The sequence below is a fragment of the Lepidochelys kempii genome, chromosome 8, assembly GCF_965140265.1.
Source record: "Lepidochelys kempii isolate rLepKem1 chromosome 8, rLepKem1.hap2, whole genome shotgun sequence".
In the NCBI taxonomy this organism is placed as follows: Eukaryota; Metazoa; Chordata; order Testudines; family Cheloniidae; genus Lepidochelys; species Lepidochelys kempii.
In genome coordinates, this window is record NC_133263.1 from 70,249,082 (window position 1) to 70,272,910 (window position 23,829).

The following is a 23,829-nucleotide window of genomic DNA, read 5'->3' on the forward strand; positions in this document are numbered from 1 at the left end:
ATACTCCAGATGAGGCCTCACCAATGTTGAATAGATGGGAACAATCACGTACCACCATCTACTGGCAATGCCTCTACTTATACATCCCAAAATGCCACTGGCCTTCTTGGCAAAAAGGGCCCACTGTTGACTCATATCCAGCTTCTCGTCCACTGTAACCCCTACGTCCTTTTCTGCAGAACTGCTGCCGAGCCATTCGGTCCCTAGTCTGTAGCGGTCCATGGGATTCTTCCATCCTAAGTGCAGGACTCTGCACTTGTCCTTGTTGAACCTCATCAGATTTCTTTTGGCCCAATCCTCTAATTTGTCTAGGGCCCTCTGTATCCTATCCCTACCCTCCAGCTATCTACCTCTCCTCCCAGTTTAGTGTCATCTGCAAACTTGCTGAGGGTGCAATCCACACCATCCTCCAGATCATTTATGAAGATATTGAACAAAACTAGCCCGAGGACCGACCCTGGGGGCACTCCACTTGATACCGGCTGCCAACTAGACATGGAGCCATTGATCACTACCCGCTGAGCCCAACAATCTAGCCAACTTTCTATCCACCTTATAGTCTATTCATCCAGCTCATACTTCTTTAACTTGCTGGCAAGAATACTGTGAGAGACCGTGTCAAAAGCTTTGCTAAAGTCAAGGAACAGTGGTTCACAATCAAGCTGGAAGGACATATTGAGTGGGGTCCTGTAGGGATTGGTCCTGGGTCCAGTTTTGATCAATATCTTCATAAATGATTTGGATAATGGCATAGAGAATACACTTATAAACCTTGCAGATGATACCAAGATGGGTGGGGTTGCAAGTGCTTTCGAGGATAGGGTTAAAATTCAAAATGATCTGGAAAACTGGAGAAATGGTCTGAAGTAAATAGGATGAAATTCAATAAGGACAAATGCAAAGTATTCCACTTAGGAGAGAACAATCAGCTGCACACATACAAAATGGGAAATGATTCACTGGGAAGAAGAATTGCAGAAAGGAATCTGGGGGTCCTGGTGGATCTCAAGCTAAATATGAGTCAACAGTGTAACACTGTTGCAAAAAAAGCAAACATCATTCTGGGATGCATTAGCAGGACTGTTGTAAGCAAGACAAAATGTAATTCTTCCGTTCTACTCTGTGCTGATTAGGCCTAAAATGGAGTATTGTGTCCAGTTCAGGGTGCCACATTTCAGGAAAGATGTAGACAATTCTGGAGAAATCCAGAGAAGAGCAAGAAAAATAATTAAAGGTCTAGAAATCATGATCTATGAGGGAAGATTTTTTAAAAAATGGGTTTATTTAGTCTGGAGAAGGGAAGACTATATGTTTCAAATACATAAAAGATTGTTACAAAGAGGAGGGAGAAAAATTGTTGTCCTTAACGTCTAAGGATAACATCATAAGAAGCAATGGGCTTAAATTGCAGCAAGGGAGGTTTAGGTTTGACATTAGGAAAAACTTCCTAACTGTCAGGGTGGTTAAGCACTGGAATAAATTGCCATGGGAGGTTGTGGAATCTCCATTGTTGGAGATTTTTAAGAGCAGGGTTAAACAAATACATGTCAGGGATGGTCTAGATAATACTTAGTCCTGCCATGAGTACAGGGGAACTAGATGACCTCTCGAGGTCCCTTCCAGTCCTATGATTCTACAACAAATGTTATTTTGAAAAACATTTCACAACTAGTGAATTGTAAAAAAAACAAACCAAACTAAAAACGCCTCCCTGTGCATTCATATCAAATTGAGTGTAGTTTTCCCTTACATAGCCACTATATAATCATGTGACATGACTTCAAATCAAACAGTCGTCACTGTTGTTCCAATGATCTAGCTCTTCCGTATTTTGAGAAAAAATATTGTTTAGAACAATTACATCAACATGTGGAATCTGGAAAAATTCCTCCACCATAAGAAGGACAAATGAACATTTCCTGTTTCTCATCTTTAGTACATGTTGTCTTTCAGACAACAATAGGCTGGCATTTGTTCAATACATGCTAAGAAAAACCCTGCCCCTTGAAGGCTGGGCTGAGTCAGCCTAAAAATGCTATGATCTAAATTACTGTGCGGACTGTGGACAAGGTTCAAACAACAGACACATCCATTTCTTCAATCTTTGATGTTTCTTAACCTTTGAGTGGCTTTTGTATTTAATGTTTATATTTATATGGCCAGTGTTCAGGTCACTGTTTTATTCGTTGGCTTACACCTGAACAGACTAGAAAAATACTTCCATTGTTTGTTACACAGAATGTGACAAGAAAAAGAATGAGCCAGCAGTTCCTCGCAAAATACTGTTTAACACAATCCACAGCATATCTACCATTTTTGTTACTTACCAGACAGCACTACAATAAAAACATTTAGAGAGGCAATAAGTGATCACTTGAGGGGCAGGAATGATTTTATACTAGTTATTAAACACTTATTAACTCTAGTGCAGTGTCTCACAAAAAGTATTCCTAGTCGGTGAAATGATAAAACCTTCAGATGCAGTATTGTAAGGATGCATTATTTAATTAATAACACTGTAGTAAAATTAAATAAAAGTAGGAATTGGATATTTAAGTTAGATTCCTACTGGGTAAGTGTGATCAATATGTTACGAGAAATTAAATAAAAAAGTGACTAATTTTCTAATTCAGGACCAAATTCTACTCCCAGTTACACCAGAGTAAATCTGGAATAGCTACTGGCTTCAGATGATGTAGTCCACATTTAGATCAATAAAACTGCAAGCAGAACCTGTCCTTTGGTCTTTTAAGGCTTCAGAGTTACACAGTTCAAGGTTATTTCACAAATATTTAGAACAAGTATGATATGCTGGTATGTCACCCACCAACTTGATGAACTGGATACAGAGCTAATGTTGCCTTTCTTCTGGAGACAATGAACACCGTATCATCCATTGATTAGAGAATCCCAGACGTCATGAGCTGAGTTCTGGGAATTCATGATATTCAGCTGCATGGCTGGCTAGAGCAGGTAATTTCTTTACAATTTTTTTTTAATTCAGCCCTAAGCATTTTTTTCTTTTCAAACATTTATGGATGATTTTTTGGTGCTACTGACAGTGAGGGACAAATAAGCTTTGGCTAGAGGAGGCACAGGGAATGACCACTGTGCAAGCTTCTCCTCTACTAATAACTCCTATTTCCTGACCTGCAACACCCCTGCTATTCTAGTCCTAGAGCTTTCTCAGGCGAAGACTACCAATCATATGTTGATGGAGCAAGTCCTGCTGTTCTCTGGCACTGCTCTTTACTGAGCCCTTGGATTTGTGTGTGGAAACCTGGCAGGGATTTAATAGAGGAGCTTGCAGCTGAATGAAATCCTCCACCGTTGCTATTAGTTAAATCACCAGGGAACGCAAAGTCAGCATGGTTTTTGTATAAGCCATACTGTTACGGGGAGGGGATACTGGGGCTTCATAGACAGCTCCTGTCCTGATGGGTCCAGAGAGTCCATTCCCCATATATATCTCAGACTGCAATATGCAGAGGGGCTTTGCCCCCTCTCAACTCTGTGCTACCTGTGTGGGGCAGCTGCCCCACCACAACTGGTTTTACATATTTCTTAGTTGTTAAGGACCAAATTCTGCCACCCTTATTCACCTTTGTAGTGCATTGAAATGAATGCGAGTACATATGGAATAAAGTCTTGCACAACATGAGGAAGGACAGCAGAATCTAGCCCATACTGGGGAATACCAGTAGAAAGAGTAAAGAGTTTCAAACCAAAAGAATCTTTAAAATGTAACAACTGTATACTGTCATCAGGATTTTCAGTGTTGCCTAAGGGAGTTAGGTCTCTACTTTTTAAAAAGCAGTACATAAATGTGCCAGTACATCCTCAAGTATCTTGTTGCTATGATGGTGATTTGATACTCAGTATCTAGTTGAACGTTGTTTATTTGCAAACTATCATCATCTGAAATCGAGCCATTGGCCACAACATCAGTCACAAACAGGTCTGGTAAGAAGACAGCTGACCATGTGGGGAAATTATTTTAAAGTTGTGTTTTTTTCTTTTTTTTTTTTTCTGGTCTAACATTAATTTTGACATTTGGATTTGCTGAAAGGGACTGGAGAATTAATGTTTTTTGGGTGATGGGGTTTACTCTAAAACAGATGTCTTAAATGTATTGCATACATACTCACCTGATTAACATGTGGGGTTATCTTACAATCTTCCTTAAGTTGCTCCAAATGATTAATGAGAAAATTGCTTACACCAATAGACCGACATATACCTAACAAAAGGAAAAGGAAATAAAGTAAGGCATTGTACAGTACTCTAGAAGAGGAAAAAGTGCTCTAAGTTTGCGGAGGTGGGGAACAACTTGAGAATATAGCTTCTGAGGGGACAAAATGATTATTCACTAACATCTGCATAACAGAATACTGCAGAGAGTGACAGACAAACCAATACTGAAATCCAGTTTGACAGCATTATCTGAAAGCATGGTACTATCAGAGTTCTATTACAAAAATGTTTTATAATCTAAACACACAGGAGGCTCCCCAGTGTATAAAAACTCCAGGCTAAATTCTGGGAAACGCTAATGTAGTATAAGCAAACAACAATTGGACTTCACCAGAATGAAAGGAAGGAAATGGTGTTCTTAGCAGCTTGCCAAAACTAAAGAAAGGCGGAACATTTGTAGAAGACTAATAGGTAATCAGTAATAAAACACAAGGACACACAGTCTAAACGAACTGCCCACTACTTATATTTAAGGTAGGTTGATACTGTGACAAAAGTTTATATGAAATTCAGTATAAAAAAACTACACTTAAAAATGAAATGTATGAAAAAGTCCGGAAACTCAGAGGATCGAGTAGAGTGTCTGCATTAACACTGGATTTCTTGGCTTCTGTTAGTGTACATTTAAAATATATTAACAAAATTTAAAATGAGTGTGTGCGTGCAAATTCAGTGCTGACTGACAACCCTGGGGAGTCAAATGTCCTCTTTTACCCATGGAAATGGCATAGCACACTTCCCAACACTACCATGCAACAACCCTGACCGGTCTTGGGGGGGGCCTGACCAGTCCTGGGGGGGGAAGGGGTCAGTCTTTGGAGTCTCTGTTGAGACTGTTAATACAGGATGTCAATTGCGGTGATGGTTTTTGTGATGTAGACTGGGCTAATAATTCTTTAAATCACTAGTCAGGAAGACAATTTAATCATGGATTTCTACATAAAAGTGCATTCTTGTTGATTGTTATAACATTAATACATATTCTTCAAAATTCAGAGACAGATGTAGGTTTCATTTTTAAAAGGTACACACTATACATTTTTAAAGTGATTTATTTTGAAAACTTGTCAGATTAGTTTTACAGCTATATCAGAAAATGAACGATTGTTCGGTTATTTCATTTACCAAAGATAATTGAAGCAGATATTTATGAAGTCATTGGGAGGTGAACTATCTCCAGTTCAACAGCTTAATCATTAATATTTGGAGGATTTTCTTGCCATGCTGCATTAGGAAGAGAACATCACCAGACAGACATTTAAATTGTTTTATTTAACTATTTCTCACCTCTCTATATTATATATTTATTTTAAAACTTTTATTTTAAAACATTATATATTTAAAAGCATGTTATCTTGGAGACACAAATCCACAGTCTGAGAACTGCAAAACTAAGCATCTCTGATGGTATCTTCTACACTGAGCACTGAGTCCCATTGGGTAGATAGAAAGATTAACCTAAATAATCTATACAGAAGCCCCTGGAACCGCATAAGATTGGGTCCCTAATCCATGAACTACTGGAATTCACTTATCAAATTTTTCTTAAACATTACATGAATATATTGCCTCATATTATAGAATTAGAATTTATAATCCCTATTCCATGATGAGATATCTTTCAGTTATAATGCATCTTAATTAAAACTATCTTCAGATAAAATTATTTTTGAGGAAAAAACCTATAAAAATCCGATTTAAATAAAATAATCTGATTTTAATAAAAAGTCCAATTTTTAATTTTTTTTTAAAAAAACATCGATTTTTATCCATCCTGCTGGTTCGCCATCAGATGTTAACACTTTCACTTGTTACTGACCTTAGTGGATTAGAGCTGGCAACCTTAGAGCTGAAAGTTTCTATGAACCTTTTACCAGTCTCCTGAGCCTTCCAGTTCTTCTAATGTTTGCATTTCTCTTTTCACATTCGTGTGAATTTGGAATTTATGAAACGAACTTCTTTAACCCTTTAGGGCTAGGTCAGTAACGACTAAAAGTCATTACTATCTGTCAGCTCTTTAATGGGGTTTCTGAAGTGAACTGCATCCAGTTCTTTATAGACTGGGATTTATATAACAAAATACATAACCACAACTAGCTTCTTCACTGGTAGTTGGAGAGACCAAGGACTGAATGTGTGGAGAGAGTTTTCTTTTCCCCTCCAAGTTTGTGTGATGGCTGTTGAAATCTCCGACATAGACAGCTGGGTGTGGCAGGCTTGGTAGAACCTTTTGGTTCCAGCTGACTCTTAGAGGCTTCTAAATATTTGCCAGCCAGAAACCACCAACCTGGATGGTGTCTCAGAATTCAGCAGACATCAGCTGAATGGCATTTGCAATATCGGATTGAATGTATGTGGCTCGGCTGTACTTCTGATACTGTAACGCCTGGCTTCGGCAGTTGCTACGTGTGTCTCTTGCAAGCAAATGATGTTGATAATATGTTGATGAGCAAGAATGCCAAGTAAATCATGCTTGGCAACCAACAAACCCTCCACATTAAGTTGTAACACGCATAGAGCTGGACCAACGACACAGAAGTCACCGGCTGCATGTTGGATTTCTCGGTGACGATAGTGCTGGGATTCGTTGAGCTGGTGCTTGCAGAATTCGGCTCGCTGATTGGAGCATTAGCTTCCCTGACTGCTGTCAGGTACTGGTGGGTGGTGTGACGAGGACGCTGATCCACTGCCTGTTCGTGAAAGTATCACGGGTCCTGCTACCTTGGGTCACAGGCATCAATGAACTGTTCCCACGATAGGCAGTTCAGAGTCCATATGGGGGAGAAGACAAGTGCTTGGAGATGACAGAGCAATGGGTTACCCCAGGGCTCTGTGCTTTCTCCAGCCCTATTTAACTTTTACATCAATGACTGGCCGACAATGGAGTCATGGAAGTTCATTAATGCAGACGGGATCTGTTGCAGTACCCTGATCCAGACATTTCACGAGCTTGATGTCACCTTAAACGGAGACAAGACAAAGTTAGCTGACTACTGTAAGACTTGGTGCCTCTAGCCAAGCATCATAAAAACAGTCTCCAGTTTGTTCCAACTTCATCACACCAGTGCAACCCGAGAGTTGAATGTTTATCTGAATGGTCAGAAGGTGAAGCATGTAGTAGAACGGTCTATCTAGGTATGACCTTAGACTGCACACTGAGTTACCATGCCCATCTGAAGAAGACAGCAGCTAAAGTTAAGACACGTAATAATCTTCTTAGCAAACTGGCAGGTTTGTCATGGTGTGTTTGTGCTCCAACTTTGCAGACGTCAGCTCTTGCCACCTCATATTCGGTTACGTAGTACTGTGCACCAGTTTGGAGTCAATTGTCACACACCAAACTGATGGATACGCAGTTACATATTGACATGAGTATCATCTCTGGCACCCTACGTCTGACTCCACTCCCACGACTTCCAGTTCTGAGCAATACTGTTCCTCCTCATACCAGACGAGAGATACTGGAGAAAGTATGTGCCAACTTAAGCCTGCTGCTGCACAATGACCCTTTTAAAACACCAGCTGCATGTTTGCTGTCACATTGCCCATTATGGTCTCATCTGCCACGCCAGGATGTTAGGGTGGAAACACTCTGGTGAGAGGAATGGATATCTGCTATAATCCCCAATCAGTCCCTCATCGCCGACCCCACAATTTGCCTGCCTAGTTTTGACCTGCCCCGTCATCAACGGTCCCTGTTGAACAGGTTCCGGACTGGGCACGGTCTCTGTGCAGCCAACCAGTACTGCTGGGGCCTTCATGACAGCCCTTTGTGCAGCTGCAGCACAACACAGACGATGACACACACTGTTGATGAATGTCTGCTGACTAGGTTCAGTGGTGGCCTAGAAGAACTGCATCACGCCACTGTGGATGCCATCGCTTGGCTAGACGACTATGCACACACTAAATAAATAACCTCCGAGTCAGGCACATTACTGGGCTCACGCTGCCATTACCCTGGATGGGCCTGCCCTGTGAATAATCAAAGGACTCCAATCACTACTTCTGTTAAGCCAGCATCTCTTCTGAGCACTATTTCAAAAGAAGAAAGAAAACAAAAGCTATTCTGGTCTCTCCAGAAAATACTTCATCAGGCAATTTCACACAACTGATACTAAGGTAATTACTGATTAATGGCCTGATTTTCAGCCGATCCATGCCTGGAGCTGTCACTGTCTTGACTTCAGTGGGAGTTGTGTGTGTGGAACAGCCATGGAATTGAGCCCCACAGAGGTATACTTGCCACTCAGTGCACATATATAGCTGTCATTAATACTAATAGGATTCAGGAATACATTAAGGGAAGAATTTACCTTGGTTTAGAATTTAAAATAAAGTTAATGGAAATGTGTGAGGAAATTTTGCTACGTAGCTATCTCGTTTTACACACACACACACACACACACACACACACACACAATATTTTAAATACCAAAAAATCATAATCCACTAGCAGAGTAAAAGTCTGACTGATTTTGAATTACATGACTTCAATAAATTATCCAGAATTAGTATATCCATTACTTAATTATGTTAAAGCAAATCCAATTACATACTACTATACTGAAATTTTGTAAATCAAGTTACATTATGGTGCTAATTTGTATATCCCTGGAAAATGGCCTATGTAGTGGAAACGCTGATACTTCTTCAACCATACACAAACTCTGCAATTATGTAGCTTTTACATATTCAAGTAGGACAAGTGGATACACTGTAAAGCAGTGAAACCTTGTACCATCATTTTTTCTAACGTGACTTTTGTTTTCAACTAGACTGCTAGATAGCTCTCATTTAGAGAAATGATCGTCTGCTCAAGAAGTGTAACATTAATTAGGTTATGACCCACACCACAGCAGTTTGCATAATTTGTATTTAATCTGCCAGAAGGGGTCAATCCCTAGCTTTAGTCCTCTGGTGACAAACAATCCTGCAGCAACAATACCAATAAATCATTATGCCAAAGAAGTCTGAAAAACGTTTTCAGTTTAAACACAAAGGGGACACCAAAATATTATACACTATTGTTGTCTATGAAGGATTTAAAAACCTTTCTTTTGTGGTTTCTCTTTTGCAAATGAAAGCATTTATTTGAAGCTATAGTACAATGAAACTCAGTATCATAGAAGCCAAATATGAAAAAGACTTGTGAGATCCTCTAGTCCATCCCCAGAACAAGCTCCCAGGATGTCTTGGTGTATATTTTCAAGTGTTTTGTCCACTCCGGTTTCAAATATCTCAAGCAATAAGAATTCTATAACTTCCCTTGGAAGGCTGTTCCAGTCTCATCAACTTCAATGCTAGAGAGATTTTTCTAGAGCTCTTCAGTTTGACTGAGCTTTGCCCTTAGTTACACTTGACTAGCACCACTGAAGTCAACAGGGTTCCACAAGTATATTTAAGAGGCAGAATTTAACCTTTCCAGTGAAACATCTCAAGGTGGGCAACAGAGCTGGTCAAAACGTTTCTAATGGAAACCTCTGATTAAATCAAAAAGCTTGGTGGGAACATATCACTTTCATGAAAATTGTTGACAGGAAATTATTGAAATGCTTCATTTCAATAAGAGCAAAATGTATTGTTTCACTATACTCAGAATGTTTTGTTTTAACTTTTATGTTTTATATATATAATGAAAGTCAAAATATTTACATTATTATATTATAAATTATAACAAAAATCAAAACAATGAGGTGAAAAACAATCTGATATCAAAACAAAGTTCTATTATAAAAATTAAACATCTGACAAAGGCATTTCAATGTTTCTGAAACAAAATATTTCAGAATTTGTGCTTGGTGGTTAATTTCTAAATTGTGACTTTTTGTTCCGATTCAAAATGAAAAAAATGTCAAAATATTGCAATTTCCCATGGAATGGAAATTCCAAGTTTTGACTAGCTTGAGTAGGCAATCAGCATGGGAATCTGGGTCAGAGAAGACAGCAGTTGTACCAACCCATCAATGGCTCAAATCCTGCGAAGACTTACGCAATATCTTATATAAAGTTACTCACGCGCTTAAGTCTTTGTAGGATCAGGTCATAACCATGAAGGATCAGGTGGAAAATGATGGACCGAAAATCAAGGGGTGGTCAATCCATAGTGTGAGAGACCACTGGTTGGGGCTACATGTACCCAGAAGAGGTGGGAAGGTACCACCTCAATGCAAGAAACACAAAAGAAACTAGTGAGACGCTAAGGTGTTTGACGTACATTAATTCTTTCAGTTCCTCAAAATGTACAGAGCCAGATCATAGGCCTTTCTTCCAGCTGGTATGCACTGCTCAGGCATGTCCTGAAGGTGGAGCTGGGGATCCTGTTGGCATAGAGGAATACCCAGATAATTTTGCTGGCTCTATAGCACCTGTCCCTATGCTGGCATAATGGAAACGTCATAGTAGAGTATGCAGAAGGGGAGTAGGGGAATGGGCAGAGCCAGAGTCCATTTGGTTCCAGCCACTCCTTGCTGGTAGAGACAGAAAGGTGGCTTAGGACTTGTCTACGCTTAACACACTACGACAGCACAGCTGCGCCGCTGCTGCAGCACCACTGTAGAGCTTAAGTGTAGACACTACCCATGCCAATGGGAGAGATTCTCCCATTGGTCAAGTAATCCAGGTCCCCGAGTGGTGGTAACTAAGTTGATGGAAATACTCTTTGGTCGACCTTGCACTGTCTATACAGGGACTTAAGTCTGCTTAACCATACTGCTCAGGATAGTGGACTTTTTCACACCCCTGAATGATGTAGTTCTAGTGTTGACCAGGCCTTCAATAAATGTAGCTGAGAACTGAGGCCATATTAAAAAACCACACAAAATCCCACTTCAAATAAATGTATTTTCCAATCATTATATATCACTAAGGTTCAAACATTATGTATCTATGTTTAATCTCAACCCATTTAAAAGTGCATGGTAAAGCTTTACATTGTTTAAAATAAACACATGCTTCCATCTCTACAAAACAGAATCAATGTCCGCAGTCCCGCATTCATGAACAACACCTACAGTAAAAGAGCAATCTGTGCATGCAATGGAGAGAGGGAAATATGGAGAGAGGACACAGATTGTAGCTGCAAGTTTCCAAAGGGCTGCTCTACAAAAACAGTGAATTACAAAGGAAAAGAGGCTTTTTATATAATGGGCTTAATCCTATGGTCTTTACTCAGACAAAATGCCCACTGATTTCAAAGGGAGTTTTGTGTGAGTAAAAAGCTAAGGAAAAAACTAAGTAAAAAATGTGGGTAAGTCATGTTCCTACATGAATATATCTGCACTGGGACCAGTGATCTACTCTCAGGCCTTATTTAGACTGGGGAAAAGATGCTTTTTTCAGTCTAGTTACCACCTTAACTTGATTGAAAATCCCACTTGAAACCAATTTAGCACCATATTAGTAGTTGAAGTTAAAACCTAGGTTTCCCTGTAGCCTTCAGCTTTACCAGGTTAGCATGTCCTAAAGTACAATTGCTTTGTTCTGAGTAGAGTTTTAGAAAATGCTAGGTAGGTCCAGTTATATAGCACAATCTAAACACAAACCTTTACATTGTGTTGACAAAGCCACAGAATTTATGCTCCAGTAGGGGAAGGACTAGTGCACATGTTAAGCAGATTTTGGGAACCACCAGGGACCCTGGCTCATCTGCGTAGAAGCTCTGTGACTCCCCATTAGTTTTGGGCTCACTGGAGTCGTTCCCCCTTCTTTGGCAACATGGCTTCAATGGTCTAAAGGAAAATGTAACAATAATGCCTCTTGTACATATATTAAAAAGTGACTAATAAATGTACAATGGAGAAATGAAAATATTTATCCCGCCTTGAAAAGTGGTCAAGAAATGTTACAAGAGCAGTTACAAAACGTACTGGCCTTCATAATGGTGACTGATGATGAAAAAACTAATGCTAATGAATACTTTACTCACCCATCAGGAAAAAAATTCCTTACCCCAAGCAAATGTGCAAGTAATCTTGCTGGACTGTATTAGTCCCATCTGCCATGAGGCAATACATCAAGCTAACAGACTGGCTACATAATGTATCAGTATATTAAGCTTAACACACTTTACCAGACAGCCTAAAAAACTGATAGAGTGTTTTCCTTTACTTAGCAGAAAACCGTTTGAGGAAAAACGTCTTACAAGATCAAAACTCTACAGAGCAAGATGGGCACTGTTAATCTTACCACAATAATCTATAAATATGCTGTTGTGGCACAATAGCATTGTTTTAGTAAAATAGAGCACCTTATCTTTCTTAAACACTGCTATAGGTTTTTATCAGACTCTTGAAACCTTTTGTTATATTAACTGTACAAGGTTCGATCAAAATGTTTTTGAAAGCACGTATTCAATATATTGTGACAGAACTAGATGCTACTTTTGTGGTACCAAGTCCCCTATGTGCTTTAGCCTGTCAGAAAAGGTCAGGAGTCCACTACATGTGGAATGGTGCCCATTCCATTATGTTGGCTCTGGCTAATGCCACAGAATAAAAACACAAATGGATTCACTTTTCACATGAGACCAACTGCAGTAAGTGTGCTTTTATTAAAGAAGGATACACAGGCTGGAAGGCTCAAATTCTGTGTTCCTTACTCACATGAAGACCCTATTGAAGTCAATGAGACTACTCACAGAAAGCACTCTGAGTTTGGTCCAAAGTGGCAACAAAACTCTACGGGATGTTTGGGGGGAAGCCTCTGTTGAGTAACTCTCCCCACAGAGACAACTTTCCCTTCTGCTCCTACTTGTAGTTGTCATTCCCTCCTCCATGAAACACACTGATCACCCTATGAAAGAGAAACAGACATAAACACACCACCATGAAAGACATGTTTCTTCCACATGCTTCCCTGAATCTGTGAAGCACCCAACAGCTCATGTGAAATGTCCAGGCCCCCCAACTCAGACTCAATGAGACAACTTCCCATGAATAAAGTTCCTTGTCTTACACCCATCTTCTCATGCATGCTCCTCTCCCTGTGAATCATAAGGAAAGACCCTTTTAACCTGAGACCCCACTGAAGAAATAGAAACTGAGGAGAAACTCCCATGTCCTGACTTCCCCTTGACACCAGTGAAGTGGGACATCTCCCAGTCTGATCAAGTTCCACCCAATCCTCATGGAAAAGCAGAAGTTATGGGGAGGCGGGGTGGAGCCTCTTCCAGTATGAGCCTGCTTGTCCTCTGATAAGTAGCAGCAAATCCTTTTGTAGCTATTAGATCAGGGCTACACAAAACAGACATTAAAGCTACCAGATCTCATATCATATCCATGTGGCTTCCCCAGCCCCACTTAGACAAGGATATTCCTGATTCTTGGGTATTTGGTAAAGAGCTTGAACTGGACAGTGCACATCTGGATGGGGTCATCCAGCTGCTGCTCAGCCACCAGAAGGTCAGAGTTCCTTCTCTAGCACCTGGTACTTACTGGTGTTCCCCAAACCCTGACTGGCTGCCCAGCCACTGGAGAAATCGAGGGGATTAGGGTTGAGATCTGTACAAAAACAGATTTAAGTGGTTCCAAGTAATAACAGACAGAACCAAGTAAGTCACAAAACACAATAAAGCAAAAACATGCAAGTCTAAGCCTAATACATTAAGGAATTGATTACAGGTAAAATCTCACCATCAGAGATGTTTCAATAAGCTTCTTTCACAGACTAGACTCCTTCCTAGTCTGGGCCCAATCCTTTCCCCTGGTACAATCCTTGTTAGTTCCAGCAGACATTTTAGGTGGAAACCAGGGGTTTTCTCATGACTGGCAGCCCCCTTTGTTCTGTTCCACCCCCTTTTATAGCTTTGGCACAAGGCAGGAATCTTTTGTCTCTCTGGGTCCCCATCCCTCCTTCTAAATGGAAAAGTACCAGCTTTAAGATGGATTCCAGTATCAGGTGACATGTTCACATGTCCTGTGAGACCCTAGCCTCCATTCTTCCAGAGTTGGCCCGCACCTACCCAGGAAGGTTTGCAAGTAAACAGAGCCATTTACAGGTCATTGATTCTGAAGCACCCTTAATGGCTTCCACTTAATATGTTTACATTAGTAATACAAGTTAAAATCTTATTCTCCTAACTCCAGACATAGAAATATTACATGCAAACAAATGGGATAAACACACTCAGTAGATCTTAAGCTTTGCAATGAGACCTTACAAGAGACCTTTTGCATGAAGCATATTCCAGTTACATCATATTCATACTCATAGGCATATTGCCATAAAACATTATGGAGTGCAACATCACAGAGAGGAAGGATGATCTTTTGGTTAAAGTACAGTAACTCCTTGCTTAATGTTGTAGTTATGTTCCTGAAAAATGCTACTTTAAGCAAAATGATGTTAAGCGAATCCAACTTCCCCATAAGAATTAATGTAAAGGGGTGGGGGGGTTAGGTTACAGGGAATTTTTTTTTGCCCGACAAAAGACTATTTTTATATATACATACATACACACACAGTATAAGTTTTAAACAAACAATTTAATACCGTACGCAGCAATGATGATGATTGTGAAGCTTGGTTGAGGTGGTGAAGTCAGAGGGTGGGATATTTGCCAGGGAATGCCTTACTGCTAAATGATTAACTAGCACTCGACTGAGCCCTCAAGATTTATCCTGTTGTTATCCTGTTGCACTGTTGCAGGGTTATCCTGTTGCACTGTTGTTAATGTAGCCTCACACTCTGCAAGGCAGCACAAATGGAGGGAGGGGAGACAGCATGGCAGAGGGAGACAGAGTGTGTGTGTGTGAGAGAGAGACGTGCATTGCCCCTTTAAGTATGCTGACCCCACTCTAAGTACACTGCCTTTTAAAGTAGATCAGCAAGTTGAGACAGCAGCTGCTGCCAGCATGCTCCCTTCATCCTGAGCCCTGTCCTGTCTTCCCCCCCCGCACTGCTCTGTGGAAATGGGGTAAAGGAGCGGGGGGGGGCAGGAGCAAGGAGACACCCTGACATTAGCACCCCTCTTCCCCTCCCCTTGCACAACATGCAGGAGGCGCCCGGGAGAAGCTCCAAGGCAGAGGGCAGGAGCAGCACATGGCAGTGGGGGGAGGGACACCTGAACTGCCTGGCACTTGATAGCCTGCTGGGCGGCTGCCGCACAGGAAACTTAGGGGAGCTGATGGTGGGCTGCCGGCCCACCCTGGTTCCAATCCCCCACCAGCTCGCTCCAACAGGCTGCTCTTTCTTCAAACAGTGGACAAAGCAGGTGGCTGCCAAAGAACATTATAAGGGAGCATTGCGCAACTTTAAATGAGCATGTTCTCTAATTGATCAGCAATGTAACAATGAAACAACATTAACCGGGATGACGTTAAGTGAGCAGTTACTGTACTGTGTTGGGACTCAGATCCAAGGTAAACTCTTGGCTCTGCCATATACTTTCTAGGGTGACCTAGGCACGTTACTTCATCTCTTTGGGTCAGCACCTCAGCTGGTATAAGTTGGTGTAACTCAAGCGATGTCAATGGAACTGTACTGAGTTACATCAGCTGAGGATTTGGCCCTCTGTGCTTCAGTTCCCCATCTGTAAAATGGGGATGATAATACTTCCTTTCTCCCAACTTTTGTTTGTTTTGTTTAGTTAGATAAAGTTCTTCAGAGCAGGGACTTTCTCTTTCAATATGTTTGTTCAGTGATTAGACCTATGGGGCTCCAATTTTGGGTGGGAATGTCTAGATACTACTATAATACAAATGATAAATTAAAAAAGTCCTTCATGTAGGTTCACTGTAGTGAGCTCAATAAAAAAAAATCATTTAACATTTGTCAGAAAGGGGATTCACATGAAAGTGTACACGAACAGGATGTTGCAATAAATCATTAAACAGAGAGGGCTGAGGGCTCATTTTTGCATTAAGAATTCACTGTAAAACACATTACAAAAAACAATTGCTGCAAAACATGGCATAAGAGGGTTGATATTTCTGTTGGTTTAGATTAGTTCTCTGAACCATACCACAGTTCTAGATTCATACTACAATGAGCCATATTATATATATATATATATATATATATATATATATATATATATATATATATATATATATATATATATAGTCAGTTGCTTATTTTGAAAATGAATGTTTAGGGTTTTGTTCATATTGCAGTTTAATAAAGGCTAATTTCCAATCATTAACTGTAAAAAAAAATGTGGTTGTTATATTTTCTTTCCTGCATATCAACATCCTGTTGTCTTATCTGATCAACAGGGTGTGGTGCAGTCGACATCCTCCCAAACCACATACCTTTGGAGGCCATGTGAAAATCTGTTTGATCATGTTTGACTGGGTTGGTGTTATAAAAAAAGAAGGACCATCTTCTTTATCTGCCTATGCAAAGAAAGCACTGCTAATTTTAATGTGAAAGAGCCCCTGTGCTGTCACCAAAGTTAGTCGCTTGCTTTTAATGATTAAAGCTGCAAGGTGAACACACATACACACTTTATATAGATATATATATACACACACACACACACTATATGGGGGTGTATGCATGTATATCAACATCCATCCATTTTTAGGACAGAAATAGTTTAGCATTTGGGAATGGTCACAGTTCTTTAGGCTCTGGCAATAAAAATTTAGATATATAGGATTAGAAGAGATGCACTGTCCTCACTAACTACATTTTGTGTTGCCTACACTACACAAAACGGCTGTAATATGTTTACTCAGTTTGTTGCTGTACTTTTGAAAACTGACAGACAAAGGAAGGAAAGGTGCCGGCTGTACTGATCTACACACACAGAAATAAAAGGCAAGTTATCCAGTAAGGGTTAAAGATTTCCACCCTCAATTAGGCAAAACATTATCATGGTCTCCAAAGATACAGAGACCCTGACCTCCGCTATAGGCAGCTAGGTCTAAACAACCTCTGCTAGTCTATGAGGTTGTCTTGAGATAAAACATGGGGAGAAGATGAGAATTTAAAAAATAAAATTCTAAGGTCCTGCTCCTTTTTAAAAAAGCACTTCTCTTTTGTTCATATTGCAGTTTACTAAAGGCTAATTTCAAATCATTGTAATAAACATACCTATGAAGCTGAAATTGACCAAAATGGACTGTGAATTTGGTAGGGCCCTACACATGAGCTATTCATGAAGTAAGAGTAGTTAGATACAACATCCTCATCTGCCACCAAACAGATCCTCCAATAGCAACTCTGCCAACACTCAAGGGAATGTTTGACTCCATAAATGTTTCTTTGAATGTGCTCTAAAGTCAGCCAAACCAGCATTCTGTTGAATCAGAGAAGATAATTCCACAACTCAGAATGCTCAGACACCAGCCCACAAAAATTCAAATCATAGGACTGACACTAAGAGAACCCTAGGTTAAATCAGCTGTTGCAACAGAGAACTGGGAAATCCAGTCTCTCTAAACAGAAGCCTCACTGTTGAATAATTATGATTTTTTTAAAATGCTGTTCTTTTGGAATGCAGTGTCAGTGATCCCTTGAATAAGCAGAGAGTCTGCACCAGACTGGGGCTCAGAAGATCTGGGATCTATTCCTAACTCTTCCATGTATTTCTTATGTGACCACTGGCAAGTCACTTAATATTTCCGTGCCTCAGTTCTCCCATATATAAAATGGGGATAATACTACTGTCACCTCAGAATGAAAAGTGCTACATAAAATCCTAAGTATTATGATTATTACCATTTAGCTTAAAATTTTACTTCAAAGTGTAAGGCCATATTTTCAAATGCAATACCTAAGATACACTCCCAAATTTTGTGCCTGGAGTCACTTTTTACTAACAAATTATCTGAGTGCACAAATTTCAGGAATTTACAGATGCAATTTAGTCATCTGCCTTTAGGTCTGTTACCTCAATACAATGCTCTATTCAAATTAAGAATAGTGTATCAAAAAGTACTCTCCCTGCATCTCTGAAATAGCTGCAAACAAATTAAAATGCTATGTTCTCAGGCAGAATACCACATAAAGAAACTACTTTTTAAAAAAAATGTCTTGAATTAAAAATATTGGACCAGATTCTCCTTTAGTGTAAATCTGCATAGCAACATGACCTGTTGTGATGGCAAGTATGAACCCCACACTGGAAGGAGTTAAGGGGCAGTTCTGGGCCCAGGAGAGATTTATCTTGGGAGATCCTGAGTAAGGATATAGAGTCTTGGCTGTTGAGGAAAAGGGTCTGCAAGCAGCAGCTACCCAAAGCACTTGAGGAGGGACTATCCTTTTTCTAGGACTAGGGAACCCTTCACTCTAATTTCTGGTGGATCATCTGAGGGGTTTTTGACTTCACCCTGGTTTGGGAAAGTAAGTGGGAGGAAGTGGCTGAGAAAGGCACCCCTAAAGCAATATGGGGTGTTTGCTACCGCTGCGTCTTGTGGTGCCCTGGGTCAGAGCCCAATAGAGAGGGAGGGCTTGGGCTCTCCTACCAACCACCTTCTCATGAAGGGGGAACAAACCCCTTCTTCCACCCTCCCAGAAGAGAAGGTGGCGATAGAGACACTGTAAGTCCTAAGGCAAGGGCATGCAATCCACAGGAACCTGGAGGTGGGCTGAAGATGCTTTATTTTGCTGGACTCTGTTACCCCGGTAAGGGGGCAGACTTGACTGGTGACCTGTCCAGAGGGCTGAGTTGCTACCTACCAAATGCCACAGAGAAGGAGTGATTGCTGGTAGGGGACACTGAAGATGGGGGAGAGCTGGGAGCCAGTGATCTAACCATTAGGTGGCACCATTGGTAAGCCCAGCCTCCTCACACCTGTTCTATTATGAATTAACTAGCAATCAGTTTAGTTCTATAGAATTAGCTTATTATCAGATACCATCTCACATTTTAAAACAGTAAAAATAGTTATAAGGCAGGGAGGATGGGGTTAGGTTGCATTTACCTGATATTGTTGGAGACTTCAGATATAAAAAGCTGGGGTACAAAATCCATAGAGGAACTATAATGGGGCACTGAAGCCTCCACGCAAGGCAGGAAAAGGTTAATCAGTTACTGAAAGCCCAATTAGTCTAAACTGAGAAACCTGGAGCAGGAGCTATGCTTCCACGGAGGAGTGAAACAAAAAAACAAACAAAAAAAGGAGGGCCCAGCTCAGGAACAGGCTGAGAGAGAGTGTGTGTGCACATGCGCACAGATATGGGACTCTCATGATGGGAGAGAAGGCTAGCTACAGCCAGGGACTCTGGGAGACAGGTTCTCAGCAAATCTCCAGGAGGAATGGGAAGAACTGATGACACGAAGTTAGCAGGGTGTTGCCAATACTTGGGAGGACAGAGCTAAAATGCAGAGGGATCTTGATAACTTAGAGAACTGGGCTAAACAATGAAATGAAATTCAACAAAGACAAAAGTAATGTGCTACACTTAGGGAAGACAAATCAAATGCACAAATACAGAATGGGGGAAACTGGCTTAGCAGCAGTATAGCTGAGAAGGATCTGGGAGTTGTGAGTTAGCAACATGAGTTAGCAGCGCGATGCTGTTGCAAAAATGCAAATGCATTTTTGGGTTGCATTAACAGAGCTATAGCATGCAAGTCACGGGAGGTGATAGTACCACTCTACTCGGTACTGGTTACGCCTCAGCTGGAGTACTGTCTCCAATTTTGGTCACCAATGTATAGAAAGGATGTAGAAAAACTGGAAAGGATCCAGAGGCAAGCAAAAAAGATGATCAAAGGGATGGAATGCAAGCCATATGAGCAAAGGCTGAAGGAACTGGGTATGCTTTAGTTTGGAAAAGAGGAGATTAAGGGGGAATATGATAGCAGTCTTCAGATACTTGAAAGGCTGCCATAAAAAACATGGAGAAAAGTTGTTCTCTTTTGCCACAGAGGGCAGGACAAGAGGCAATGGGTTCAAACTACAGTATAGCAGCTTTAGATTAAATCTCAGGAAAAACGTCCTAACTGTAAGAACAATAGGACAATGGAATAAACTGCATACGGAAGTCATAGAATCTCCTTCACTGGAGGTTTTCAGAAAGAGGCTGGATGGCCATCTGTCTTGGATGGTTTAGACACAACAAATCCTGTATCTTGGGAGAGGGTTAGACTAGTTGAACCTTGCCGTCCCTTCTAATCCTATGGTTTATGATTCTATGAAGTCAAAGCACCTCTGCACAGGCTCAGTCAGGGGTCTGCCTGCATGGATCCAAATGCAGGACCGGGGTCTAATGAACTAGACACAAACATAAATAATCAAAAGTGTCAAATGTGTGATTACATTTAAATTTTAAATTTAGCATATGTCTTCAGCACAAATCTGCATTCCAACAACATTCCACCCACGTAGAGTTCTTTAAGAATATGTTAGGATAGTATTATCAACCTTTACAGGCTGACAACCCCTTATTCACAATCTCCTTACATTTGCTATAAAAGTAAAAAGAATGTATCAGTGGTAATAATGATAAGCCTGTATAATTATGTGTCTGTATTTCAAGAGGCTGACAGAAAATACTTGACATTGAAGGACATGATTGTATGAGGAATGGGTGAGCGAGAATTTCTTTGCTTTACATTGTAATAAATTTTTCAATGCTTCAAAACCCCCTGATTGCCTTTCGCAGCCCATCTGGGGGTCGTGACCCATTGATTGAGAAACACTGGGTTAGGAGTTGGAGGTCTTTTTCAGCCCTGTTATCCAACTTTGATACTTAGGAACTTTCTATGGAATTGTAAATGAGGTCTACTACTATTGCTTGAAAATATCATTACTGGAGAACCTCATAATAATACTGCATACATTAGGGGCAAAATCCTCCTCTTAAATTCATGACAAATCTGAATATTCTAATCTTCCTGGCTCTGGAAAAACTCCCATTAAATGTCAATGGGGGATCGGTGCATGCAGAATAATACAGTTGAGAGTCATAAGGATCTGAGAGAAGAATTTTCTCCTTAGCTTTGTAACTCCTTTCAAGGTTAATTAACAAAAACCCCGCAGCTCAATTTCTGTTCCTCATTCAGCTTGCTTGAGTTGACCTTTTCTAAACCACAGACAACAAAGATCCACTAACTACTGCTCTATGTAAAGGCGAAATGGCACCTTACAGTTAAAAAAACAAACAAATGGAAGTTAAATTAAATGGCATGGCTTTGAATTTATACCATTTGCAGCCCAGCACAAAACGTACTGTAATCCACAGAATATAGACAATTTCAAAAAAATCATACATAACAGCATTTACTTCTTCAGGACCACAACATGGGAATATGTTATTTACAAGCAGCAGCTAACTCTTTTTGCTTAGCTTGCCACATGGATAATATTGAGTAAGGCTGGGATTTTTAAAGGTGCACAAGTGATTTGCATACCCGAGTGGCATAGAAAGACAATGGGATTTGGGCACCTAACTCTCTCAGGCTCCTTTGAAAAATCCCACCCTATCACAATGTTATTGGATTCCTGAACGTTTAAATCAGTTACAGTCCCTCCTGCAAACAGTGATTTTTTTTACAGTCCTCCCACCTTTCTCATATAGGTCCTCCATGGCTCTCCAGGTTTCAGCTCGGACCTCACGATTACTTTTACCAGGAACTTGTGCATCGGGCCAGTGTACCAAATAAAGATCTAAAAGGGAAACACAATCAATTTGTGTTTATTTATATAAAAATAAAACCCTCCAGTGGTGCAGCAGAGTACAGTAGTTGAATGGCATTCTTCACCCCTTAGCAGTACCAAACCACTCCTAATCTATCTCTATCAAAAAGTTTATGACTATTACTAAGTGACCAATAAATATATTTCCTTTCTTGATTTCATAAACAAAACCCTTTACCACTTTATGCCCCAACCCTGCAAACATTTAATTAATTAATATTATTTGTATTGCAGTAGCATCTAGGAGCTCCAGTCATGGATCAGGGCTCTTACATACACATAGGTATGGTGCTAAACTTTGAACACGAGTAGCCCCATTGAAATCAAAGGGCAGTACTGTAATAAATATGATTAATAATAATAATGCTAAACCCACACCAACTCCAGTAGAAATTAACAAGAGGCTAGAACAGTAGGATCAGATGGTTGCCTGAATATCTCAGAAGTGCCCAGCACCCTCAAGTCTGTGGGAGGTGAGGACGCTCAACACCACCGGTGGTGCATAGAACTTTCACAGGAGTGGGCCTTTGTTGCCCACTGAAAAGAATACTACTGTTTATACATTTCTATGGGAAATTACAGTACAATCATTCCTTCATGCCACTGTGTACTAGAATTGGCAGCACTTACATGTTTCTAATGCTCTTTTACCCTAACAGTGTGTTGCAATTTTTTATGCAACACCATTATATATAGATAGATAGATAGATAGATGTTTTGTTAACCTTTTTATGAAATGTCAACACGTTTTTCCAAAACAACTAACATTTATTGCAGAAGAAATTACCCAAATTGGTACCATAGCCATGGGCACTGAAAAAATTAAAATAAGAATGGGCATCCCAGATAGATTTTTTTGCACCAGATCGGGTACATAGAACCTATAGCGCAGCTCTTTCACCAAAAATGACACATTTCCAATATAGTTTAAAAAAAAGGAATAATTTATACATACTGGCCAACATTTTCAAGCCTGGTTGCCTAAAGTCTGGCTGGTGAATCTGTATTTAAAAACATAACTAGAAATGCCCTCAATTTCAAAGGTGATGAGCAAACTCAGCTCCCTCTGAAATCAATGAGCACTTGCATCTTTAGCGCTTCTGAAAATGGAATTTGGAGTTGCTCAGTACCTTTGAAAATCAAGCCATTTTTATTTAGATTCTCAAATATGGATTCAGGAGCCTAATTTCAAGCACCCAAATTTGAAAATGGTAACCACTGCCTTGTACTTTTAGTCCACTGATACCCAGACAGCAGCTTGTGAGCTGCACGTGGCTCATTAATGTGTTTCCTGCGGCTCTTTGCAGCACATGATATTAAAACACACTGTGATTTAATTATTAAATTATTAACCAATCCGGATGCTTTTCTATGTTATTAACCAATTAAGTTATCAACTTGCATTAAGTTAACTTATTTGCTATGGTAATTATATATATATATAAATTAAATGTTCCCCGTCATACTGTTTAAATATGAAGTATTATAGTAAATTAAACAATGAAGTCACACTACTGTGGCTCTTTTGGCTAATGTTGATCTCTAATTTGGCTCCTGAACCACTGAGTATCACTATTCTAGTCTAAGACACAAACAGGAAAAGGAAACAAGTGATTGGCTTAAGTGTGTGTCATTCATAACCACAGATATTCTTTGTGTTTAAAATAGATGTCTCTTGCTGCTAGTTTCTATCTAGCCTAGATGAAGGAATAGAAATTGTAATTCTTCACAGTGAAAGTATTTTTCAGAATACACCACAACAATCACTTACAATAACTGTTTGTGGAAACAGGACTCCTTTGGCCTATTTTTTTTTTTAATCTCTTAAAACTTCAGCCAAAGTATTGAGGATAGCTGGCACACTGAGTTGGTACATTAGTCTTTCATTTCTAGGCAAGATAATTCAAAGCTTGATTTAAGGGGACAAATAAAAATAAGTTTGATGTTTTCATCCTGGTCTTCATTTGTGCACAACCTAGCAAAA

General features: G+C 40.1%; 1 protein-coding gene across 15 annotated transcripts in view; it reads right to left on the reverse strand.

Moving 5' to 3' along the window:
* The window catches only part of LOC140916026 (uncharacterized oxidoreductase ZK1290.5-like), a 74,179-nt gene that overhangs the window by 16,924 nt on the left and 33,426 nt on the right, over positions 1-23,829 (reverse strand). For 13 of the 15 annotated variants that reach the window (XR_012160371.1, XR_012160369.1, XR_012160370.1 and 10 more), the window contains 2 exons: positions 21,714-21,815; positions 4,149-4,240 (listed from right to left, as the gene is read on the reverse strand). Coding sequence is in view for 10 of the 15 variants with exons in the window: in XM_073356893.1 (XP_073212994.1) it covers positions 4,149-4,240; positions 21,714-21,815 (194 nt within the window). In the remaining 5 variants the exon portion in view is untranslated. The remainder of the gene's footprint in view (positions 1-4,148; positions 4,241-21,713; positions 21,816-23,829) is intronic. The other 2 variants (XR_012160372.1, XM_073356901.1) reach the window with 1 other exon arrangement.